Raw genomic sequence first — 22,165 nt, 5'->3', positions numbered from 1 at the left:
TTTTAAATTTTTTAGAGCAATTTTTGTGGAACCATGTACAAATCAAAATTTCGTGTTATTTTCGAATATGAGTTCCATCGTGGAACCAACGCAGCGCAGACAGCTTGAAATATCAACGAAGTGTTTGGAAGGATGTAGCTAATGAGCACACAGCACATCGATGGCTTGAGAAATTCTGTCCTGGTGATTTTAATCTTGAAAATGAGCCACGTGGGCGACCTGAGACCAAGGTGGATAATGATGAGCTGAAAGCTGTAGTGGAAGTGAATCCATCTCCACCCATGCATGAATTAGCAGCAAGATTTGACATTATTATCCCAACATTGAACCATCTGAAACAAATGGGCAAGGTAGAGAAGCTGGATAGATGGGCTCCGCATGAATTCAACGAGCATCAGAAGAGAAATCCTCCCAAAGCTTGCCTTTCTCTGCTGTCACGACACAAATACGAACCATTTCTACACTGTATTGTTATAAATGTGATGAAAAATGGATTCTTTTTGACAATCACAAGAGTTCGGCACAACGGCTGGATGAAGAGGAAGTACCAAAACACAGTCCAAAAACAAATATTCATCAAAAAAAGCTACTGGTGTCTGTTTGGTGGTCCAGCGCTGGCATTATCCACTACAGCTTCATGAAACCTGGTCAGTCAATTACAGCAGAAGTCTACTGCAACCCACTGGACAAAACGATGAGGCTTGTGATTAAGCAGCTGAGATTGGTCAATAGAAACAGGCCAATCCTCTTGCAAGACAATGCTCGACCACATGCCACACAAACAACGCTATTCAAACTACAGAGGCCGGACTTGGACACTCTCTGTCACCTACTGTATTCACCAGACCTTGTACCAACTGGCTGCCACTTCTTCCAGGGTTTGGACCACTTCTTGCAAGGAAAAATGTTCAATTCTCAACAAGCTGTGGAAAACACCTTTTGCGATTTCATCACCACTCTCTCTCCAGGCTTCTTCGCTGCTGGCGTCAACAAGCTACCGTTAAGACGGCAGAACTGTGTGGACAGCTTAGGCGCACGCTGTAACTGTACTGCTTCTCGTTTGAGATACAGTAAACTACACTTTGATTCAAAATCAGACATTTTATATTTAATGATCTAATATCTTCTCCACATCAAAGGCCTGAGGAAAACCTCTGGACCAGGCAGGAAAAGCAGCTGGTGACAGAGTCACCATGTGGGGACAGAAGTGGCTTAAAAAAAAAACCCACAACAAGGCCAGGAGGCGTGGTGGTGGTGTCTGTAGTCCCAGCTACTTGGGAGGCCAAGGCGGGAGGATCGCCTGAGCCCAGGAGCTGGAGGCTGCTGTGAGCTGTGATGATGCCACTGCACTCTAGCTGGCAACAGAGTGAGACCCCGTCTCAGAAAAAAAGAAAGCACACGCATGGATAAGGAGTGACACACAGGAACATTCCGGGAGGCAGAGACGCTGCCTGTCTCGGCTGTGGGGTAGCTACGCCCACGTACTTGTTTTTCCAAACCCATCAAACTGTGCATCTAAAATGGTGCAAGATGGTTTAAAACAGAAGAAATCACTTCCCCGAGAAGATGAAAGGGAGCACGGCGACCCTGCTGCATCCAGAGGCTGACCGGCTGCCATCACTCGGGCCACCATGGCTGCCAGAAGGACGCAGCTTGCCCCCAAGGGCCAGGGCCTGGCACCCCCTTACCGGCTCCGGCTCCTGCTGGGGCTCCTGTCCAGGCTTGGACTTCTTCGGCTCGGAGGGGCCTCCGGGGCTGGAGAGGGACTTGGGCGGTTTGGCCGAAGGCGCCGGTAGAGACCTCGTGGACCCAGAAGGGCCCCCCAGTCGTTGACCCCCGCCAGAGAAAGGGATGAAGGGAGTAGGCGCGGATGCTTTCCCACGCTGCTCTGCCTCCGTGTCTACTGCCTTTGGGCCCAGGCCGTCCATGTGGCTGGTCCCAGAGGTGCCCGCGTCGTCCGGACGGCCCAGGTCGCCCCTGCTGAGCTCCCCTGAGTTCAACGGAAGCAGAGGACTGCCGGCCGCCCACTCAGCCGACGCGGAGGAGGTGGGGCTTCCGGGGGCCTTGCTCCCAGCCGCCCCAGGCTCCTCCTCGCCCACAGGGTCGCAGTTCTTCGTGGCAAACCTGAGCAGGGAGCCCGGAGAGAGTAAAATGTCTTCTGGCGTCGTTCTCTGGGAAGACCTCACTCACCCTCCCTAAATCCACTGCACCTCGGGCAGTACATGAGAGACCTGACCTCTCCCTCCCCCTGCACCTGGGCCAGGCCCCAGATTTTCTCTCCACCTTTCCACAGCCGCACTGCGCAGCCCCTACCTGATGGTGGCGCTGCCCGTGGTGAGGCCCAGCGACTGCAGGGTCGTGGTCCTCAGCGCTGCTCCGCCGGTCACCTGCAGGAAAGCCAACAGGACAGGTGGGCTTCTGCCCTGGATGCACCACGGCGGCCCCACCGAGCTCACAAAGCCCCCGCAAAGCTCAGGCCCAGGCAGATGACATCAGGCACCGTCTTCCTCGCAGCGGCCCCAGCAGCCATCCCACCTCCCCCGGACTGGACAGCAACATCACCTGGACTGCTGGGCCCCAGCTGGCCCTCCACTCTGTCCCACGCCCTCACTGACCTTCCCCTACTGACCCCCAGCCCCTGCTGGTCCCCTCGCTCTGCCAGGCCTGGCCAGAGTCTGGCCTGCAGCAGGGTGAAGACCTGATGACTGTCTGTCTCCCAACCCAGCCCGATCTTGGCTCGACCCGAGCCTACTGGTGCCTGGGCCAGTGGAACCAGGCCGGGTGGAGGACGCTCTGCCGCCCAGACCCTCTGCCCAAAGCCAAAGGCCGAGGAGAGGGAGGGGCTGGAACATGCTGTCACCCCACAGGCAGGGAGGGAGGCCTGGACGGGAACCCACATCTGTAAGATGCAGGCCACAGGCAGCCAGGCAGCCTGACCTGGGCAGGTCCCTGCGTCAGGGTCGCCCAGCTCCGTAGACACCCACGAGGCCCCAGGAGCCCGGCAAAGGGGTCCGTTCCTCTGGGTGAGCCCCCAAATCAATGCCTGGTTTCATAGGCTCTGGGGGCCAGGCCAGGGTAACACTCTGGCTGCAGCCATGCCAGCTCTACCCACCACCTCACAGAGCAGACCCCAGCCAGTGCTGCCTCGGGGACACTGTCCACTCTTCTCTGTGCTGGCCCAGGCTGCCCACGGCTCACGCTAATGCTGACCTCTGAGGGGGGCAGGGAGCTACCTCCGAGGAGGGCACAGCCCAAGTGCCGGGCCCTGTACCCCAACCCGAAAGCCAGAGGCCTGGGCACCCACGGTCCAGATCTGGGTCCCCAAGGTCCAGGAGCCTGTCCCTCCAGGCGGCCTCCCCCTGCCCTCCCCTCCCAGCCTACAGCCCCCGCCCCTACTCTAGGTTAGGGAGCCTCCCCCGGGACGGATGGGGGCAGGGTCCCGGCTACACCAGGGCCCACTCAGGCCCCCCAGGGACAGCAGCCCCCCGGACCAGCCAAGGGCGCTCGGCCAGCGTGGAAACAAAAGGCCCCTGTGAGGCCAGGGCACTGGGTGCTAGGAGGGTCCCGCGGGCAGGCAGGGCAGGCGCATGGGCAACCCGTTGCCAGGCTTTGCCTTCGCCATGCTACACTCGGTTTTGAAAAGGATCAAAACACGGAACAAAGCAAATATTTATTAAATGAAACCACTTTTGTGACTCTCGGGCTTTGAGAGAAGCTGAAAAAACAAACAGGCGCTGAGGGAGGTTTTGGGACAGCCCGGGCGGCGTGGCCAGGCTCCAGCGGGCGGCCATTCCCTGTTTTTTCCATGAAACACAACGTGCTTTCAGGAGCCTGAGCCTCCACCACCGCTTTGAAGGTGGCTGAGGAAGAGCAGGCGGCGTCACCTACCTCGTCCCGCATGTACACGCACACAGGCGTTGCCCCGCCCGGCGGCTGCAGACATTCCCTGAAAGGAGAGGAAACCAAACATCGGGGACCTGCAGGGCCAGGCAGGACGGCTGGGGACCCGAAAGGTGAAGGGTGAGGCCCCCCGAACCCCGTTTGGTCAGGACAGCGGCCCAGGCAGCCCCGCCTGGCCAGGCCTCTCCCAGGCCCCCCGCTGCGCCCCACAACCACCAGGAGTTGGCAGCCAGACCAGGGCGGAGCCCCTGTGGGGGCCTCGGCACGTGGTCTGGGGGGTTTCCCCGACACCGCCCCAGTGTCAGGGATCTCAGCACTGGCAGGACGGAGCCAGAGGCCTGGCCCAGGGCCATAGCGCCGCCGCTTCCCAGATCCATGCAGCCCACTGCCCCTGTGCACAGCAAAGTGATTCAGGGGTCCTGGGATCTGGGCTTTCATCTGAATCCATCTCCTAAGAAGGTCGCTGACCCCCAAACCTACCAGGGACAGCTCAGGGCACAAATCCATTAAGGGGACTCCCAGCAGAGAGGCCCAGGTCCCAGTGGCCACGTCGCTGTCTCCTCTGCCTGACCCCAAGGGAGGATGCAGGACAGAGCAGTGATCTTCCGGAAGGGCCGGGGCTCCAGGTCTCCACATGTGCTGCCCGTTGGAAACACGGCCCGACTGCGCCCTAGCTGTGTGACCTCAGGCCACGTGTCCCCGCTGCCTGGACACGCCTTCCTCCTAAAGCACTGCCAGACACCCGCCGGCTGGCAGGGCAGGGCAGGCTCCCAGGGGCTCTCAATAGCTCCTGAAGTGGCGACTGTCACCCCAAAAGAAAGCAAAACTGAAGGCTCAGAACGTGCAGGCTCTGGGCCTCAGGCCCCCAGACACACCCACGGATGTCTCTTCTGGGCAGTGGCCAGAGCACCTAGGGCCACTTGGTCACTGACACAGGCCAGGGACACAGGACACAGGCAGGTCAGGAAGTGCCGACAGACTCTCCCCATTGTCTGCAGCCACCTCACGGAGAGGGGAGGGATGGGGACCCGCGGCTCCTTCACCCCGCTCAGGCTGTGCATGTGGGCCAGACGGCAGCGGGTGTCTGTCCACGTCTCACTCTGCCACCATCTTTCTGAACATCCTGTCCCCAGGAAGCAGTGCTGGACAGGCGCGTGCGGGCGGGAGCAGCGTGCACACGTAGTCATGCACTCACACACCTGACACACACCAATTCACCTGTGCTGTCCAGCTGGTGACAGAGGCACAGGCGGCCACTTCCTGGAGGCCCTGGAGCGTCTAAACGGCTGATGGTTGCCGGACTGAGGGGAGGTCACCTCTGCATTTCCCAACACACCACTGCAAAATGCACCCCCAAAATAACGGAAGGCCACGTTCAGCCTCACAGAAGATGCCCTCAGGCCAGCCCCTCTCCAGGGAGGGGACCCTGAGAGAAGCACAGCAGGGCCGGGCGGAGCGGTGGGAGTCACAGACGCAGGTGAGAGCTGAGCTGGGAAACGCTCACGGCGGGGTGAGAGGACGGGGTGGCTGAACATCCACGTACGAGGCATGCACACACACTCGTGCGCAGAGGAGACAGGCCACACGAACGCACATGCACACACACGCACAGAGCGGGCTCCCAGAAGCAGGTGTTCCCGTCCTCCACCACGAACACACCGGTATGGTCTCGAGGAGGCAGGGGACAGCCACCTCAGCTCCTGACCATGAGATGCCAACCTGCTCGAGGGAGAAAGACCGAACTTCGTGAAATGGGGAGAGGACCCGGCAGAAAAGGACTCGGCGCCAAACCCAGGACAGACACCTGTGTTCCCCAAACTAGCTGCTCAGCCCGAGCTCGGCCATGACTCCATGGGGTGGGTCTGGCACGTTTTCCTGTTTCTCGTTTTCTTCACTTTTTGCTTTTGCGTGTTCACCACTGCTGGGGAAGTGCAGCCTCACCAGGAGGGCGCCAGGCCCAGCAGCATCTCAGAGCAGAGTGCGTCCCTGCCTGGGCTCTCCCGGGCCAGGATGGCGCCTCTGAACTGTGAGGCACGTGCCTCTTTCCCACGGTCCACCAGCAACGGCTCTGGGCCTGCCCTCTCCCCAGGGCGCAGGAAAGCAGGAGACCCCACAACGTGCCGTGCCGGAGCAAAGGCCCCAGGCAAAGGCCGGTGCACTCCCCCTGCAGGTCCCGGACAGGGGAGGGAGGTCTGGGGAAAGGCAGGGGTCCCATCTCCTTCGATCCCGACAGAGACGGTGACTGGGCCGAGGCTGCGAGTCACACAGCAGCTGAGGGAGGCAGGTCCCTCTCCAGGCCTTCCCAGCACTGCAAATCACAAACAGGGACCCAGAGAGGCAGCATCGTGACATCAAACGCCAGCTGGGCTTTGATGGGCTTTGATGTGCGGCTCCTCCGGAGGAGGCAGCCAGATCAGATTCCAGGGCAGGATCTCAGCGGAGTGCCTGTAAACATGTTGGGCGGTGGCAGCAGCACGCCGAGGGAGGGGCCTGCGATCGCTTCCAGACCTCGAGCGCCCGGCCCAGCCAGCGGAGTCCTGCGTCCAGGATGGCAGGGCCCCGGGCAAATTCCAGCGCACCAAGGAAACGTCCTTTTGTGCACCAGTAGATCATGGCACCCCCCCACCAGACACATACCCATGGACCTCTGCAATTCCAAACGTCTGCAGGAGCAGAGCCCGGGCCTCCTGGTGCCACGGGCTTGTCCCCACGTCCCAGGCCAGGCCGAGCCACTGGACAAGGCGCTCTGGAGCCAGACACGCAAGACCAGGTGTCGTGGGGCACTTCCATGGGCACTTGCTCACCAGGTCACACAGGAGGGTGGCAGGGAGGACAGGCAAGAGCTCATGCCCCTCAAGCCAGCAGACCTCCTCCCCCGTCAGGGCCAGAGGCAAGCAGGGACGGCCACCAAGGCAGAGCTGCTGCTGCTATTGGCTTCACAGACATTCCTCGCACCACAAAGCTCACGTTCCCCATGGGGTGCGCCCTGTGCCCACTGAGGCACATGAGACAGGCAGCATCCGGGTCACCTGCTTGGGTCTGACCAAGCCAGGCTGGTGTGAGCACAGGTGCTGTCAGCAAAAGCCCAGGAGCGTGCCCCCCACGTGGGAGCAGCAGAGCCACTCTCCTGGCTCAGGGGCCCCCAAGGGCTTGGCTACATCCCAGGGTGCCGGGCGTCTAGGGCCCCACCCGCCACATGACAGCCTAGCCTCAGCTCAGGTGGGGGGGGAGGGCACGGAAGCCCAGGTGACAGAGTCACAGTGTCACCAGAGGAAGATGTCACTCAGCGTCGTGGGAGGGAAGAAGCCTCTGGCCTTCCCACACCGGCCAGGTGCAGATGGGGGATGCGGCCCAAGAGCTCAGAGCAGCCACCTGGCCGAGCACACACCTGCCCTGTCCTTGCCAGCAGGCCCTCTGCAGCCCACCACGCCCCTGGGCCCCAGAGATCACTGGCCTTCGGAAGTCGCAGCTTTTACTAATAGCAGGAGGAATGGGGCCTAAATGGACTCGAAGGGCTGGACCGGGGAAAGGAGGCTGGGGGCGGGGGCAGGGGCTTGGGAGAGGAGCTGGGGCACACCTGGGGGCGACCGTCACACCTCTGAGGGAGAGCAAATCCCCTTCACCGCAGAGCCCATTAACTTGACATTTACAAAAATCCTATTTTTTCTTTTTTTTTTTTTTTTTTTGAGACACAGTCTCACTGTGTTGCCTGGGGTAGAGTGAGTGCCGTGGTATCAGCCTAGCTCACAGCAACCTCACACTCCTGGGCTCAAGCGATCCTCCTGCCTCAGCCTCCCGAGTAGCTGGGACTACAGGCATGCGCCACCATGCTCGGCTAATTTTTTCTATATATTTTTAGTTGTCTGATTAATTTCTTTCTATTTTTAGTAGAGACGGGGTCTCGCTCTTGCTCAGGCTGGTTTCGAACTCCTGAGCTCAAACAATCCGCCCGCCTCAGCCTCCCAGAGTGCTAGGATTACAAGCATGAGCCACCGCGCCCGGCCCTTTTTCTTTTTTTTTTTGAGACAGGATCTTGCTCCGTCGCCCCGGCTGGAGAGCAGTGGCGTCATCGCAGCTCAGTGCAGCCTCATACTCCTTGGCTCAAGTGATCTTCTTGCCTCAGCCTCCCCAGTAGCTAGGACCACAGATGCCACCGTGCCCCTAACCTCGTGTGGACAGAAAGCAGCTCCGCACAAGCTGCACAAACGCCACCTCGCTCCCTTCTGAACACACTGGGCTCACAGCCACCGGCAGGCCCAGTCCCCCAGCTTCCTGCTGTGGTCAATCCAGATGTCTGCCTCACGCAAGGGCCCCCTGGTGACCCTGTCCCCTGTGGGACAGCTGGACACAGCCTGCTGCACTTGCCGGCTCCCCCAGACCCCTCAGGGACTGCCCAGACCTGCCGCAGTGACTCCCTGCAGCTCGGGCCTGTGGCTTCAACCTACCAGCAAACCGGGGAATCCTGTGTGGACAATACCCCGGGCCCCAGCAGAGGCGCTGGCCGTGAGGCCTGCCTCCCCCTCTCCCCCGGCAGTGCTGGTGACCTGGGCAGCCCCCGCATGTTCCACCAGGGCCGGTAAGTATAAAGTCTTCATTTCCGTCTTCTGCCTCTCCTCGTCACTGAAGGGTACTCTCCACCTTAAAGATTCTAAATTAAAACAGGCCCAGCTGGACAGGCAGGGAACAGAGTCCCCAGAGGTCAGCGTGGCTGTCCACGTCCACCTGCAGCGCGGACGGCTGGGCGGCAGGACGCTCGGAGCCGGCAGCCCAGAGCCCGTCTGCGGTGCCGCGGCATGGTCTGAGGAGCTGAGAGGAGGCCAGTCCTCACCGAGGGCGGCACCTCTGCCTCACGGCCAGCCCAGACGAGACAGACCCCGGTGTCACCCACACCAGGCTTCAAAGACTTCAAACCAACAAAAGAACATAAAACATTTAGTTTTCCTATTGATGACACACATCCAAAGGATAATATTCTGGGTGTATCGAGTTAATTGAATGCATTTTTTTTTTTTTTGAGACAGAGTCTCACTGTGTTGCCCGGGCTAGAGTGCCGTGGCGTCAGCCTAGCTCACAGCAACCTCAAACTCCTGGGCTCAAGCGATCCTCCTGCCTCAGCCTCCCGAGTAGCTGGGACTACAGGCATGCGCCACCATGCTCGGCTAATTTTTTCTATATATTTTTAGTTGTCTGATTAATTTCTTTCTATTTTTAGTAGAGACGGGGTCTCGCTCTTGCTCAGGCTGGTTTCGAACTCCTGAGCTCAAACAATCTGCCCGCCTCGGCCTCCCAGAGAGCTAGGATTACAGGCGTGAGCCACCGCGCCCAGCCAACTAAGTGCATTATTAAGATTAGTTACTCCCTTTCTCATTTTTTTCTTTAATGCAGTTTTGAGAAGGTCTCAGTTACTACCGCGGGGCTGGCATGGTGTTCCCTATGCCCAGTGCTGGGGTTGGGGCTGGGCCACGGGCCACCTTCCAATGGGGTGGCCTATGCCCAGGAACGGCCCAGGAAGCAGGCTTTACCCTGGGATGCTGTGCTAACCTTGGCCGGGCTCCTGAGAGGGCCATGTGGCCTGCAGCCCCCCAGCCTGGGACGCCCTCAAGCACAGCGCTTAGATTGTCCTTGCACTCCGACCCCTTCTGGAGAGCATCTCGGGAGAAAACAAGCTCCCACTTGTCCCACTCTGTGGGGACCTGCATTCCCAAAGCCGCGGGCCCTCCGCTGAGGCAGACCTCTCAGGGAACAGCTGCCCTCCGCCTTCGCACTGTGCGGTCCCAGCACTTACCCCCACCGAGGGCTGGGACCACCACCCGCCCGGGACCCCACTCCCCGGTCAGTGAATACAGCTCCCAAGACAGAGCCTGGGTCTGGACTTCTGGAATGAAATCTAAAGAAGCCCCATGTCCAGGTCCAGCAACTCCGTCTCTACAAAGCGTCCTGCAGGTGGCCTGGGGGCGGTGCAGATGCCAGCGACAGCCTGGTCAGCCCCACTCTCGGGCAGAACCTGGGGAACCCCTCACAGGTGGCCACCGTACACAGGGGGCCGCACCCACATGACATCCTTCTCGGAGGTGAGCATGGGGCCATTCTGAACCCTTTCACGTCCCAGCCTCACTCTCGGAGAGTTCTAGAACAGGCACATTTCCTATAGGATTGGGCGGGCTCCGGGGCCACTGCCCAAGGCTTCTGAGCTCAGGCCCTTCCCTCCCCGACAGGGTGCAGAATCGCCTGTCTCAAGTTCCTGCACCTCATGGTGACGGACGTCCCTTGGTGAGGGTCTCCTACCCCCTGGGCTGGGCCTGCAGAGGACCCCTGACCTGGAAGCCGCTGCCTTCCGTCCCGGAGAGGTTCTCTACACAGCCACGCTGCCGTCCGCCCCACTCTCTGCGCTCAGCTGCCAGAGGCATGGCGCCACAGCTGACCTGAGGGAGACCCTCTGACCTACCTCCCACCCCCCGCAGGGCTCTGGAGGCCTGGGGGGCTCAGCCACGTGATGCCCAGTTCCAAGTGTCTGCCTCGAGGGGCCCCACGTGCCACCTTGGGCTCCGCCAGCACCGAGAGAACATGGCCAGGTAGGTGGCAGGCCAGGACAGGACGGAGCTGCAGGCACCCACAGGCACAAGAGTTGAGGTCAGATGCACCTGAGACTCTGGCCACCTGGCCAGCAGCTACGACCCACTCGCCTCCCACGGAGGCGGCCCTGCCTGCTGCGCTGCCGCACTCCCAGAGCTCGTTCTGCTCTGACGGCTCCTTCCCACCACCCGAGTCCTTGTTTCAATCACCTCTCAAGTCCTCCACGGAGGGCTCTGAGCTGCAGGCGGAGCTGCCAGTGTCCAAGGTGATCTGGGGAACCACCCCTGCCCTCCACCAAGAAGGTCACAACCGCCCTGGAGAGACTTTTCCAGACTCCTGCCATGGGTGTCTGGGAGCCACGTGGGGGCAGGGGCTCCACGTTTGGTGGGTCCATGCTCACCTAACCCCGCTGTCCCAACCGTGCAGGCACCCCCAGTACAGAAGGCCCCAGGCCTCACCCTCCCCAGGGAGCCACATGGAGGAGGAGGGGAGCCAGGACCCCACTGTCCCTCAGCCCGCGGAGGCTGCAGCTCCCGCCCCTTGTCCTGGGGCTACTATGGCGGTTCCTGTCGCTCATCCTCCTGCGTCTTTTACGTCGGTTCCCTCACTGTTGCTGCGGCGGCATTTTGGGAGGGAGAAGACTCGTACCTGTGCTCAGTCCATACCTCCCCACAAGTCTCCATTCGTCCTCAAATCCACTTCGAAGCGGGCCTCAACCCCCATGGCCACTGTGATTGCTGACGCTGGGGTCCCTGAGACCTGAACCTGCAGACCTCGGCACCCGTGGCCGTCAGCACACCGCCAGGCACCGACCCACTCAGCGCTACCGCCAGCTCGGAGCGTCCCGCCGTGGGGCCACTGTGAGTGCCCTACCAGTCACCTTCTCCCGCAAAGGAACCGCGGTGCCAGGCCGTTCTCAGAACTCAAGACACATGACTCCCCCGCACACCACCGCGGCACAGATGTGGAAGCAGGTGCAGAGAGCAGGGGACTCAACCACCGCCACACAGCAAACCACGTCCTCCCAAAGTCCCTTCCACCTCGCCAGCTCAAGCCTTTGACTGTGGACAGACTTCCATCCCACGCTGAAAAGATCCAGATGGAAAGGCAACAGTTCTTGCGTTCAGGAATAAAGTTTAAGCCATCAACCAACAGAGAGAAACACACACATCGATTATGATTAGACGATTTTCTTTTCTCATGAAAGAATCTCACACCGACAGGATCTGCCAGCTGAGGAGTCGCCACACGTGTCCAAGGGTCCCCCAAATACTGATCCTGTCCAGGGAAAAGCTGGGAGGCGGAGGACTGACCCAGTACCCCGCTTCTCCCTTCACTGCACACCAGGCACTCAGGCGCCTCTCCGGTCCCCACGAGGACAAAGGCACATCCTTGCTGTTCTACGAGAGCGCGGCCGGCTGCTGGGCCCAGGACACTCAGTGGTAGGAGCCACGGGCACCTTGCAGGCACCGGCTAACAGGGAGCCCACACGCTCAGCCCCCCAGCCAGGACCGCAAAGCACCAAGAGCCACCAGCCAGTCACGCAGAGCTGGGGTTTCTGGCCCTGGACCAGCCCGATGACCAGGCCGCAACCCCACTGCAGGGGGTGGGGAAGAGCCTGGAACCCACCTGCCCATGCTCACCTGGTCTGTGGAAAATGGCTGAGAAGCTCCCAGAGGGTCTGGCCTGAACAGAAAGTGTCCTGCAACCTGGAGCCGTCATCTAGCTGCACAGCGATGCGGACCTGGAGAGGCCCAGACACGGAGACTGCGTCAGGAAGAAAAGCAGCTGTCCCAGCGTGACCCACGTCTCTCAGGGCGAGGCCAGGGCACGGCCCCGCCCCTGGGAGACTGACCCCAGGGAGAAGTGCTGCCCCTCTGCGCATGCTGGAGACGGCTGAGGGCCACGGAGGCTGCCTCACCGCCAGGCTGCACCAGGACACGCGTGTGCACACGTGTTCGCAGGTACCATGGGAGGGACCCATTGTGGAAGGGCCACTCCTGCCCCAGCGGTGCCTTCAGGAGACTACAGCTCCACCGAGTCCCGCCGCAGCCTTGCAGACCCGAGCTAAGCTGCTCCTGGGTTCCTGACCCGCAGAAACCATGTGAGATAGTAAACGTTTGCTGCTGTGTCTTGAGACGCCAAGTTTTAGGGTGATCTGTCACTCAACTACAGATAACTAATATCCTGTACTTTCTGAGTCTTTTTCCAAACACGAACATGTTACTTTTACAAACCTATTTTTAATAATTACGCCCCTAAACAGAAACACAAGTCTATAACCCGAAAGCAGGGAAGCTCCCTTCTTGCTCCTCTGCCAAGTGACAGGCACACGGGGCGTGCGTACTAGCCGGCTACAGACACGCGCCCAGCATCTGCCGCCGTCAGAGGCACAGAGCGCACCACACTCGCGCCCGCCACGGCCCGGCGCTTAACTCTCCAGTCGCAGCTCGCCCTGCCGTTTAGCCACGGGACTCTTGTCCTTCAAATGCACATTTACTGTAAATCTCAAGAACACACAGAGAAGATGCTCTGAGTGAAAATGTGCTGGAGTCTCCCCTCTACCCCCACAGCCTTGAGGAACCCCAACAGGAAACTAGGGTTCCTTCCACGAAGCAGTTTGAGGATCACAGTTGTAATGGAAAAAGACCAGAGTTAGGGTCAGTCCTGGCCCACCTGACCCCCTGCGTTGGCCAGCGGTAGGCTTTGGAGAGCTATTAACGCCCGCAAGGCCAAGCCCCCTGGTCTCTCGACAAGGATAAAAAACCCTTTTCCTCTGGTGTTAGGAGAACATAAATGGCATGAACAAAGGACCAGCAGGGCAGGAAAGAGAGGGCAGTTGCCGCTATGGCTTCTGTTTTTGTCACAACAGCCATACTGATGTTCACTAAAATCTCTGGAACCTGAAAGTTCTGGACTCGGTGAAGAGCAGCGGATGCAGTCAGAAGTGTGGCTCAGTCTAGATGCGACCTCCTGGGCCCTGCCCTGGCCCAGCTGAGAAATGAACAGTCCATACAGCAATCTGGACTCTAAGATTCTGGGTGATTCTATAACCAGAAACATCACATTGGTGGGCAAATGCTGTCAAGAAGCTGAGAAGGGTATCGCACAATTAACCTCACCAAAAAAAAATAGAGAAAAAAATTTCACATGAAGAATAAAAAGTCTTGGCCAGGCTTGGTGGCTCACACCTATAATCCCAGCACTTTGGGAGGCCAAGGCAGGAGGATTGCTTGAGGCCAGGAGTTTGAGACCAGACTGGGCAACATAGCGAGACCCCATCTATACAAAAAGTAGAAAAATCTGTCAGGTGTGGTGGTGCATGCCTATAGTCCCGGCTACTCAGGAGGCTGAGCAGCAGGATCGCTTGAGCCCAGGAGTTTGAGGCTGCTGTGAGCTATGATGACACCACTGCACTCCAGCCCAGGAAACAGCAGAGACCTTGTCTCAAAAAGGAAAAAAAAAAAGAAAAAAGAAAAAAAAAACTAAAGAATGAAAACTCTCTTTTTTAGCCATAAGTTATCAAAGTAGAAAAAGTTGCTCCGAGCCGGGCACGGTGTTTTGTGCCTATAACCCCAGTGCTCTGGGAAACCGAGGCAGGAGGATCACTTGAGGTGAAGAGTTCAACACCAGCCTGAGCAAGAACAAGACCCCATCTCTAGCAAAAATAGAAAAACTAGCCAGGCGTGGTGGCAGCACCTGTAGTCTCAGCTACTCCAGAGGCTGAAGCAGGAGAATTGCTTGAGCCCAGGAGTTGGACGCTGCAGTGAGCTGTGATGACGCCACTGCACTCTAGCCCACGTAACAGAGTGAGACTCTGTCTCAAAAAAAAAAGAAAAAAAGAAAAGAAAAGAAAAAAGAAAAAGTTGCTCCAGCCTGACCCAGGGAGGCCAGATGTGTCCTAAGACTCAGCCTCAACCCTCCCAGCCCTCCCTGACCCTGCACAGGCTGCCCCATCTAATCCACCTGCTCAGTCATCCTGTGCTCCCAACATAGGACGAGCTCCAGAAGCAGGCCTGCCGGTCCCTCCCTGAGCACCACCTACCATGTTCTTGGGCCCCTCGCGGCTCCGGGAGGCGGGCACCATCTCCAGCTTAGCATTGTTGGGCAGGTTGGCAAATCTCCACTGCAGAGAGAGGTCCAGCACGTTCCTCTGAAACCTGCAAAACAGACCAAAGCCCATGCGCTGCCCTGAAGACCCTAACACACCCCAGTCCTGTCCATGTCTTACAGCAACTCCCCACCCAGCTACCCCCAAGAACACAAAGTCACAGCATGCAGAAACAAAAGGCAGTCCCCAACTATAGGGGGCCTTCCAGAGGCAAGAGAAGTTCAGCACCGACACAGCTTCTGGTGCAAGGCGGTGGGCAGGAGGGAGAAAACTGAAACGCTGGCCTCTGGGCAGACCAAGCAGCTGCTCCCTCAGAGTCTGAAGCCGGACGGCAGAGCCTCAGGGATGAAAACACGAGAAAGGGCTGCGAAGCATGTACTTTGTTCCACCCGGTTCTGTCAGAACAGCCAGAGCCGCACACAGAGAAAACCTAGCTGCCCTGGCTGCTCTGCGCATGCGTCTGCCACAAGCCAACTACCTGCCACTGTGGCTGCGCTGCGCACGCGTCTGCCACCAGCCGACTACCTGCCACCGTCACTCTCGCTTCCTGCCGTCCCCCAAAGGGGGCCACAAGCTCAGACACAAGCAAGAGAAGGCAGAGATTTTCCAGAAACCACACAGAGAACAACCCGGCCCAGAGTCCTCACAGCAAACTCAGGCACTCATGGCGGCCAGGAATTCCATGAAGGGCTGAGACCAGATGGCAATGCCGTGTCCTCCACACCGGAACAGCCCCGTGGTCTCCTGCCCGTGTCCTGCAGGTACGAGCTGCCACATGGGGTCTGAGTAAGCACAGCAGCTCCCAACCAAGACAGAAAGGGCCACGGTGGACCCTCAGAGAACAGGGTGAGCCCAGAGGATTCCTGGGTGTGAGGGGATGTGGTTTCTCAGAAGAAACCAGGGGACCTAGGAGATCTGACGAGTCAGGAGCGGGAAGAGGGCAATGGCCTCAAGCGTGTCTGGAACAGGTCTCCAAGACACCTGCCTGTCCAGGAGGACAGCCACGGTCATGCTTGGCAGTCCAGGAAAACCAGAACTCAGATGAGAAGCGCCAACAGGGAGCCCACGCCACGCGAAGGCAGAGCTGGGGCCATGACGCTCGGGTCACACGTGGACTGATGGCTGTGGACTGATGAGGAATTGAACGCCCACCCGAGAGGTGGAAAAAGAACCGGCAGGAGAGGAGAGGACGGCGGGTCTGGGAGAGCTGGACCCTGGATGCTGCCTCGCTGCGGCCCCTTCCTGTGAGCGGGGAGGACTGCAGCCACCAGGCCCGGGGCGCTCGGGACCACACGTGTCCTCGCATCCCAACTCCTAGCTCCCAGGAACCCTGTGGGAACAAGAACCACCCTAGGGGTCACTCCACAATCCTCTGACTGCGGCTTCCACCAGCGCTGCCGCTGTGTGGCCCTGATTTAAAGGAGGCACAATGGTCAGAGTGAGTCACTGGGAAAACAACTGAGAGCTCTTACTCACACCTCAAAATTCAGACTCTGAGCTCTAGTTTTAATGAAAGTTTAGGGGGAAAAACACACTAAGGTGGCTGGGGGGAGAAACTGTGAAATGTGGACAGACACAAAGCGGTCAGCCCCCCATCACGAGTGCCACGCTGCCACCGGAAAAAACCAGTGAAGAGAGTTTATAAAGCCCAGGGGCGTTTGAAGAACTCAGGAAGATGCAATTTTGACATCGATCTCGAACAACGCCTAGAAAAGTGACTCTGGAAATTGCCATACGAAATGTCCGAAAGCCCAGTGCCAGACAGGAGCGCAGGTGGCAGGAGAGCCCAGAGCAGGTGAGCTGGGAGCCCTGGAGAAGAGGGTGTCACTCGCACAAATAGGCACCTTCCTCGTCAGTGCCAGCACCTCGCAAGCAAGTGGCGCAGCAGGAGACAGGAAGACCAGGAAAACTGACACAGTGCACGAAAACCCAACCCGAAGCTGCACTCCTCGGCTCCACGCAGACACCATCGCACGGGCTCTGGGCAGGTCAACAGAGCGGAAAGAGAGTCCTCGGAGGACGCGCCCTGGTATTCTCAAATGGTCAGGACAGAGGCGGAAAACCAGGATGCCCCGGCAGGTCCTAATAAACTCCTCCCCAAAGACCCCACAAGGCAGTGCGGGCGAAGCCGGGAGAGCAGGCTGACGCTCTCTGCCCCAACGCTGGAACACCGTGAAGATGTCTTCACAGTGAGTCGTTGTGCATGTGGACTAGAAACGCACATCCCACCACGAGGGCTCTGACCCTGCTGCTGTTCGAGACCCCCCACCCCAGGCATCTGGCCAAACCCGTCTCTCGGGAACGATGCCCACACACAGGGAATGGCGCATGTAATTCCAAGGGTGGTGAGGCCGCCAGGATCCTACAGTTTGTGGGGTTTCTTCCCATTTCTCCACGACCAGCTCTCTGCCCTCAGAGCCCTACCACAAACTCACACAACCAGATGCACTAAAACCCTCCACTGGGGGGTTGAATGGTGGCTCTCAGAAAGATACATCAATATCCCAATCTCTGAAACCTACGAACGTGACCTCATTGGTTTACGGGTCTTTGTGGACATAATGAAACTAAGGATGTTGGCATGAGATCATCCTGGATTACCTGGGTGGGCCCTAAATCCAATGACAAGTGTCATAAAACGGAAGACAGAGAGGTAGGAAAGGCCACAGGAGACGAGGCAGAGAGTGGAGTGATGTGGCCACAGCCGGGGAACACTGGGGCCGCCAGGAGCTGGAGGGAGGCAAGGAAGGACTCCCCCCAGGGCACCTGGACAGAGTGTGGCTGCCCATGCTGGTCCCCAGACTGGGAAAGAATACAATTCTATTGTTTTAAGCCACTCACGGTGGCTGTTGCAAGCCAGAGCCCGTATGTTCAGGGGGACAGGAGCAGCCAGACGGGGACCCTAGCAGAGCCTGAGCACACTCACTTCAGATCGTATTCACTGGGGTTGAAGTCCTGCCGCCGGCACGTGTCCTCCAGAACCTGGGGGTGAGATGAGAGGACCGTGAGGCCTGCGTGTGGCCAGATGGACAGGCCAGAGAGAGGCCAGCCAAGTGTGCTCAGTTCCCTGCTGAGCCAGGTGGCTCTGCCCAGACAAAACCCTGTACCAGACCCCAGGACGGATGGTCCCCTCAGCTGCTCCAAGTGTCCCCTCTGCAAATCCCGTCCACTCTCCCTCCCTTCCCCATTGTCCTATCCAGCCCCAGCTCTGTGGCCACAGTCTCCGTGCCTGGGTCCCCTGCTTCTGAGCTCCTGAGGCCCTCTACCGCTGACATCTTCCTGGCACACACCCTAGGGTGTCCCCACAGACAATGAGGTTTAACCAAGAGCTCTACAATCTGCCTACGCCCGCCGCCCGACACAGGCTGCTCTGTGGCCCTGGCAGCCCCTGCACCTGCTCCGCTGCCCAGACCGCCTCGCCCTGGGGCCAGCTCCCGCGGGTCCTGCCTGTCCACGCGTGTCACTGATCCGCTCGGGCCCCCCGCCGCGCCCCGTGTCCTCCCTGTCCCCTACGCAGCAGGGCTCCACAGACGCTTCCGATCGACTCGAGGTCACAGGCTGCCCCGGGTAAAAGTGCAGCCAATGACTCGGCGAAAACCGCCTCCGGAACAAGGGCCCGCGCACGCCGCGCTCCGGGCGGGGCTCCGGGTCCCCGGACGCTCCGGGAGCGAAGGCTCGAGGGCCGCGACCCCCTGTGGGTCTGAGGGGACGCGCGACGCCGGCCCCGCCCCACAGCGCCGGGACCGCGGAAGCCGGAGCCCGCGGGCCGAGGGGAGGGCGGACCCGCCCGCGCAGGAGGCCGCTCATTGGCCGTGGCCGCCCCTCCCCGCGGCCCGCCCCCCCGGCCTGGCGCCACTCGTGGCGCCCCGCCGCCCCTCGCCGCCCGGGCCGTGGCCGCACCTGCAGCAGCACGGTGCTCGGCGTCACCTTCACCGTGTGGCGCCGCCCGTTCGGGGCCAGCACCGACACCGCGGCGCCTCCGCCGCCTGCCGGGGCCGCCATCTTCCGCGCATGTGACCGCAGCGGCTCCGCTTCAAACTTTATCGGCAACAGTCGGACGCACGGCACGCGCGGCGGGGGCGGGGCCGGCTTCCGGGCCCAGGCCACGCCTCCAGGCCACGCCACGCCCCGGGCACGCCCCCGCTGCCTCCGGGTCGCGGAAGCTCCCGCGGGACCTGGGGCGACCCCGACGGCGCGGCCTCCGTGAAGCGCGGCCACGACGGCCTCGCCGGGTTCGGGCCTGGCCGGAGCCAGAGCCACGCGGGCTCACCTGCGACGGCGCCACGTGGGCCCCAGGATCCCGGACCCCGTCCGCGCCCGGCCCCCGCGCCCCTCCCCCGCCCGGCGCCCTCCAGCCCCGCGCGAGGGCCGCCTCCCGCCCACCTCCTGGCCTTCCCGGGGCGGCCCCAGCCCAGCCCCAACCCTGCGCGGGACCCGCAGTGGAGCCGGGTTAGCCCGGGTGTGTGGAGCTCGGTATCCCGAAAGCGGAAGGGCGGGACGCCGGCCCGCACCCCGGGCGAGCCAGTTCCGCGCTGACCCGCTCTCGGCCCCTCGAGGCTTCCTGGCCGCGCCGCGCGCTGACCCGGGCATGCGCCCGCGGTGACCCCCGCGGCGAGTGCGCCAGCCCGGTGCCCTGGACGTAGCCAAATTCTGAGCCCTTCCCTGGGCTCCTTGCCCCGGCTCAGCCCATCGGTCGGGCCGCGTCTCCGTCTTTGCGGCTGGCTCCCAGCCGGCCCCGAGGCGTGTGGGAGGGACGCCGTGCGCCCTCGTCGGTCCGTTGGTGCCCCTCCGCCTGGGGGCCGCGCCCACGCCATCCCCGTGCACTGACAGTCGCCGCCGTGCGGGAGGAACTGGCAAGGCCTAGGGTCGTGCAGCTCCAGGGACGCGTCTCGTCCAGTCAGCCCCCTGCGCCCAGTGCGGCCTCCCACCCCCACGGAGCCACACTAGGCATCTGGGCACCATTGGCAGCCTTGTTTTCTTTTTTTCTTTTTTTAAATTTTTTTTAATTTTTCTATATGTATACATTTTTAGTTGTCTGGTCTCGAACTCCTGAGCTCATATCATCCACCCGTCCCGGCCTCCCAGAGTGCTGGGATTACAGGTGTGAGCCACCGCTCCCGGCTTGCACCCTTGTTTTAATTTTTCAGACACTGGCATATTTGAAGACTCTGGGACTTTTCTTTAGACTGTCCCACTGGTCGGGATCCTCAGATTTGATGTCTGGGAAAGCCAGGGGGTAAGTGGCAAGCCATCAGCAGTTTGCCCTATTAGGACGTGGTGTTTGGCCCCGTGGTCAAGTTGGGGTCTGCTAGATTCCTCCACGGTCAAGGTCCCTGGCTCTTTGTGGAGTAAATAAGCCATGTGTGAGGTAATTCTTTGAGACCACAAATATGTTTTCTCAATAAGCATTTGCTCAACAGTTTTAGCATCAATGAATGAATAGATTCATTATTACGTGTATGTTGCAAAATCATGACTTTCCAAGTTTACCGTTGCATCTACATTTATAGGCATTTTTTTGGTCAAGAAAACTTCCCCTCCTTTTAAAAAAATCTTAAATATTAACATGAGTTTATGCATTCTTTTTTTATTCAATTGTTACTCTTTTTGATCTCAAATTGATCCAAATTTGACCAGTGAGACTTCCTTCAAGCTGGCTCCAATGCTCTTTTTTTGGGGGGGAGGGGATGAATTACTTTTTATATTATTTCAAACTTAGCTGGGCATGGTGGTGTCCAAGCCCGTGGTCCCAGCCACTCAGGATGCTGAGGCAAGAGGATTGCGACTGCTTGAGCCCAGGAGTTCAAAGCTGCAGTGTGCCGTGGTGGCACTTGTGAACAGCCACTGCAATCTAACCTGGGCAGCATTGTCAGACCTCGTCTCTAAAAAAAGGAAAAGAACAAGAAAGTTGCAAAAAGAGTACAAAGAACTCCTGTATATCTTTTAGCCAGGTTAATCGGTTGTTTACATGTCATCCCATTTGCTTTATTTTATAGATAGAGGTATGATATATATATAATTTTCTGAGCCATTTGAGAGTAAGCTGTAGACATTGTGCCCTTCTCCCACTAACTGAATACTTGCATGTCTGTATTTCCTAAGAACAAGGCCATCCCTTGTATACCCACCGTCCTGTTACACAAAATTGGGAACCCTAATACCCTACTCAGCTAACCCACAGTTAATTGTCCAGTGACACCTTTCCTGTATCCTTTTGACATTTTCATTATTCTTTGAGCACTTCCTGCCCTAGCCCTGACATCAGCCATTTCTCAAGGAAGCTCCAGTCCCTTTTAAAGGGAAATGGAGCCAGGTGGTGCTTCACGTCTGTAATCCCAGCACTTTGGGAGGGCAAGGCAGGAGGATCACTTGAGGCCAGGGGTTTGAGACTAGCCTGGGCCACATAGCAAGACCCCATCTCTAAAATGTATATATATATATATATATATATATATGTATAATTTTTTTAAATGGAAATTGGATTTAGAAACCAATTTCTGGGTGCTGAGTGTGCTTATTGCTACTGGGGTGTCACTGCCTTCTGGGGCCTCTCAGGGGACAGAGCGAGTGTCATAAATTTATCTGAATACTTCTAATTCCAAGCCACACCTCAGCCTTCTCCCTATTCTTCCCTCATTCAATATTTGTATTTGGTTGAATTATGTGAAATTGCCAATAGTTGACCATTTTTGATCTACAAAAAATGGCAAATATATATAGTTCAACCTAATATCTCCTTTCTCCACAGTGAGAGCCCTTATTTTCAGTAAATCAATAGATTTATTCATTTATTCTGTTCTAAAATACCTTCCAAATAGTTTTCAAGGTAGTACAGCAATTCCACTACTAACTACAGACCTACTAAAGAAATTCCAAGATCTCTTTGTAGTTATTTTTGTCCTTAGAGTATAGGCCATTAGAGAAATACAGTGTTCAAAAGTTAACTGAATCAATTCTTTCTTCCATGTTAGGTTAGTGTATTAGGATTCTCCAGATGCAGAACCAGTAGGATATATATAAATATTTACGAAAGGAGATTTATTATGGGAATTGGCTCACATGGTAATGCAAGCTGAGAAGTCCCACAGTCCGCTGTCTGCAAGCTGGAGAGTGGGGAAAGCCAGTGACATAATTCAGTCCAAGTCCAAAGGTTTGAGAACCAGGAGCTCCAATATCCAAGGGAAGGAAGAGATGGATGTCTCAGCTCAAGAACAGGATCGAGAATTTGCCCTTCCTCCGCCTTTCTGTTCTTTCTGGGCCCTTAACGGATGGGATGATTCCTGCCCACAATGGGGAGGGCAGATCTTCTGTACTCGGTCCACTGATTCAAATACTAATCTCTTCCAGAAACAGCCTTGCAGACACACCCAGAAATGATGTTTTGCCAACTCTCTGGGTCTCCTTTAGCCCAGTTAAGTTGATATATAAAATTAACCATCACAGGCCAGGCGAGGTGGCTCACGCCTGTTATCCTAGCACTCTGGGAGGCCGAGGTGGATCACTTGAGCCCAGGAGTTTGAGGTTGCAGTAAGCTATGATGACGCCACTGCACTTTACCCAGGACAACAGAGCGATACTCTG

General features: G+C 58.3%; 1 protein-coding gene across 3 annotated transcripts in view; it reads right to left on the bottom strand.

Moving 5' to 3' along the window:
• Positions 1–18,666, bottom strand: part of ASPSCR1 (alveolar soft part sarcoma chromosome region, candidate 1) — a 39,389-nt gene extending 20,723 nt beyond the window's left edge. The window contains exons 1-7 of one of the 3 annotated variants that reach the window (XM_012656387.1): positions 18,485–18,666; positions 17,511–17,566; positions 14,519–14,633; positions 12,117–12,217; positions 3,889–3,946; positions 2,314–2,387; positions 1,689–2,124 (exon numbers count right to left, since the gene is read on the bottom strand). In XM_012656387.1, coding sequence (XP_012511841.1) covers positions 1,689–2,124; positions 2,314–2,387; positions 3,889–3,946; positions 12,117–12,217; positions 14,519–14,633; positions 17,511–17,566; positions 18,485–18,586 — 942 coding nt within the window. In that variant the 5' untranslated portion in view covers positions 18,587–18,666. Of the gene's footprint in view, positions 1–1,688; positions 2,125–2,313; positions 2,388–3,888; positions 3,947–12,116; positions 12,218–14,518; positions 14,634–17,510; positions 17,567–17,978; positions 18,337–18,484 lie in introns of those variants that run through there. The other 2 variants (XM_012656388.1, XM_012656389.1) reach the window with 2 other exon arrangements.
• Between the last annotated feature and the right edge of the window lie 3,499 nt (positions 18,667–22,165).

This window comes from Propithecus coquereli, unplaced genomic scaffold (assembly GCF_000956105.1).
Source record: "Propithecus coquereli isolate 6110/MARCELLA unplaced genomic scaffold, Pcoq_1.0 Scaffold501, whole genome shotgun sequence".
NCBI classification, from domain to species: Eukaryota; Metazoa; Chordata; class Mammalia; order Primates; family Indriidae; genus Propithecus; species Propithecus coquereli.
This window is presented reverse-complemented; position numbering and strand designations above follow the sequence as displayed.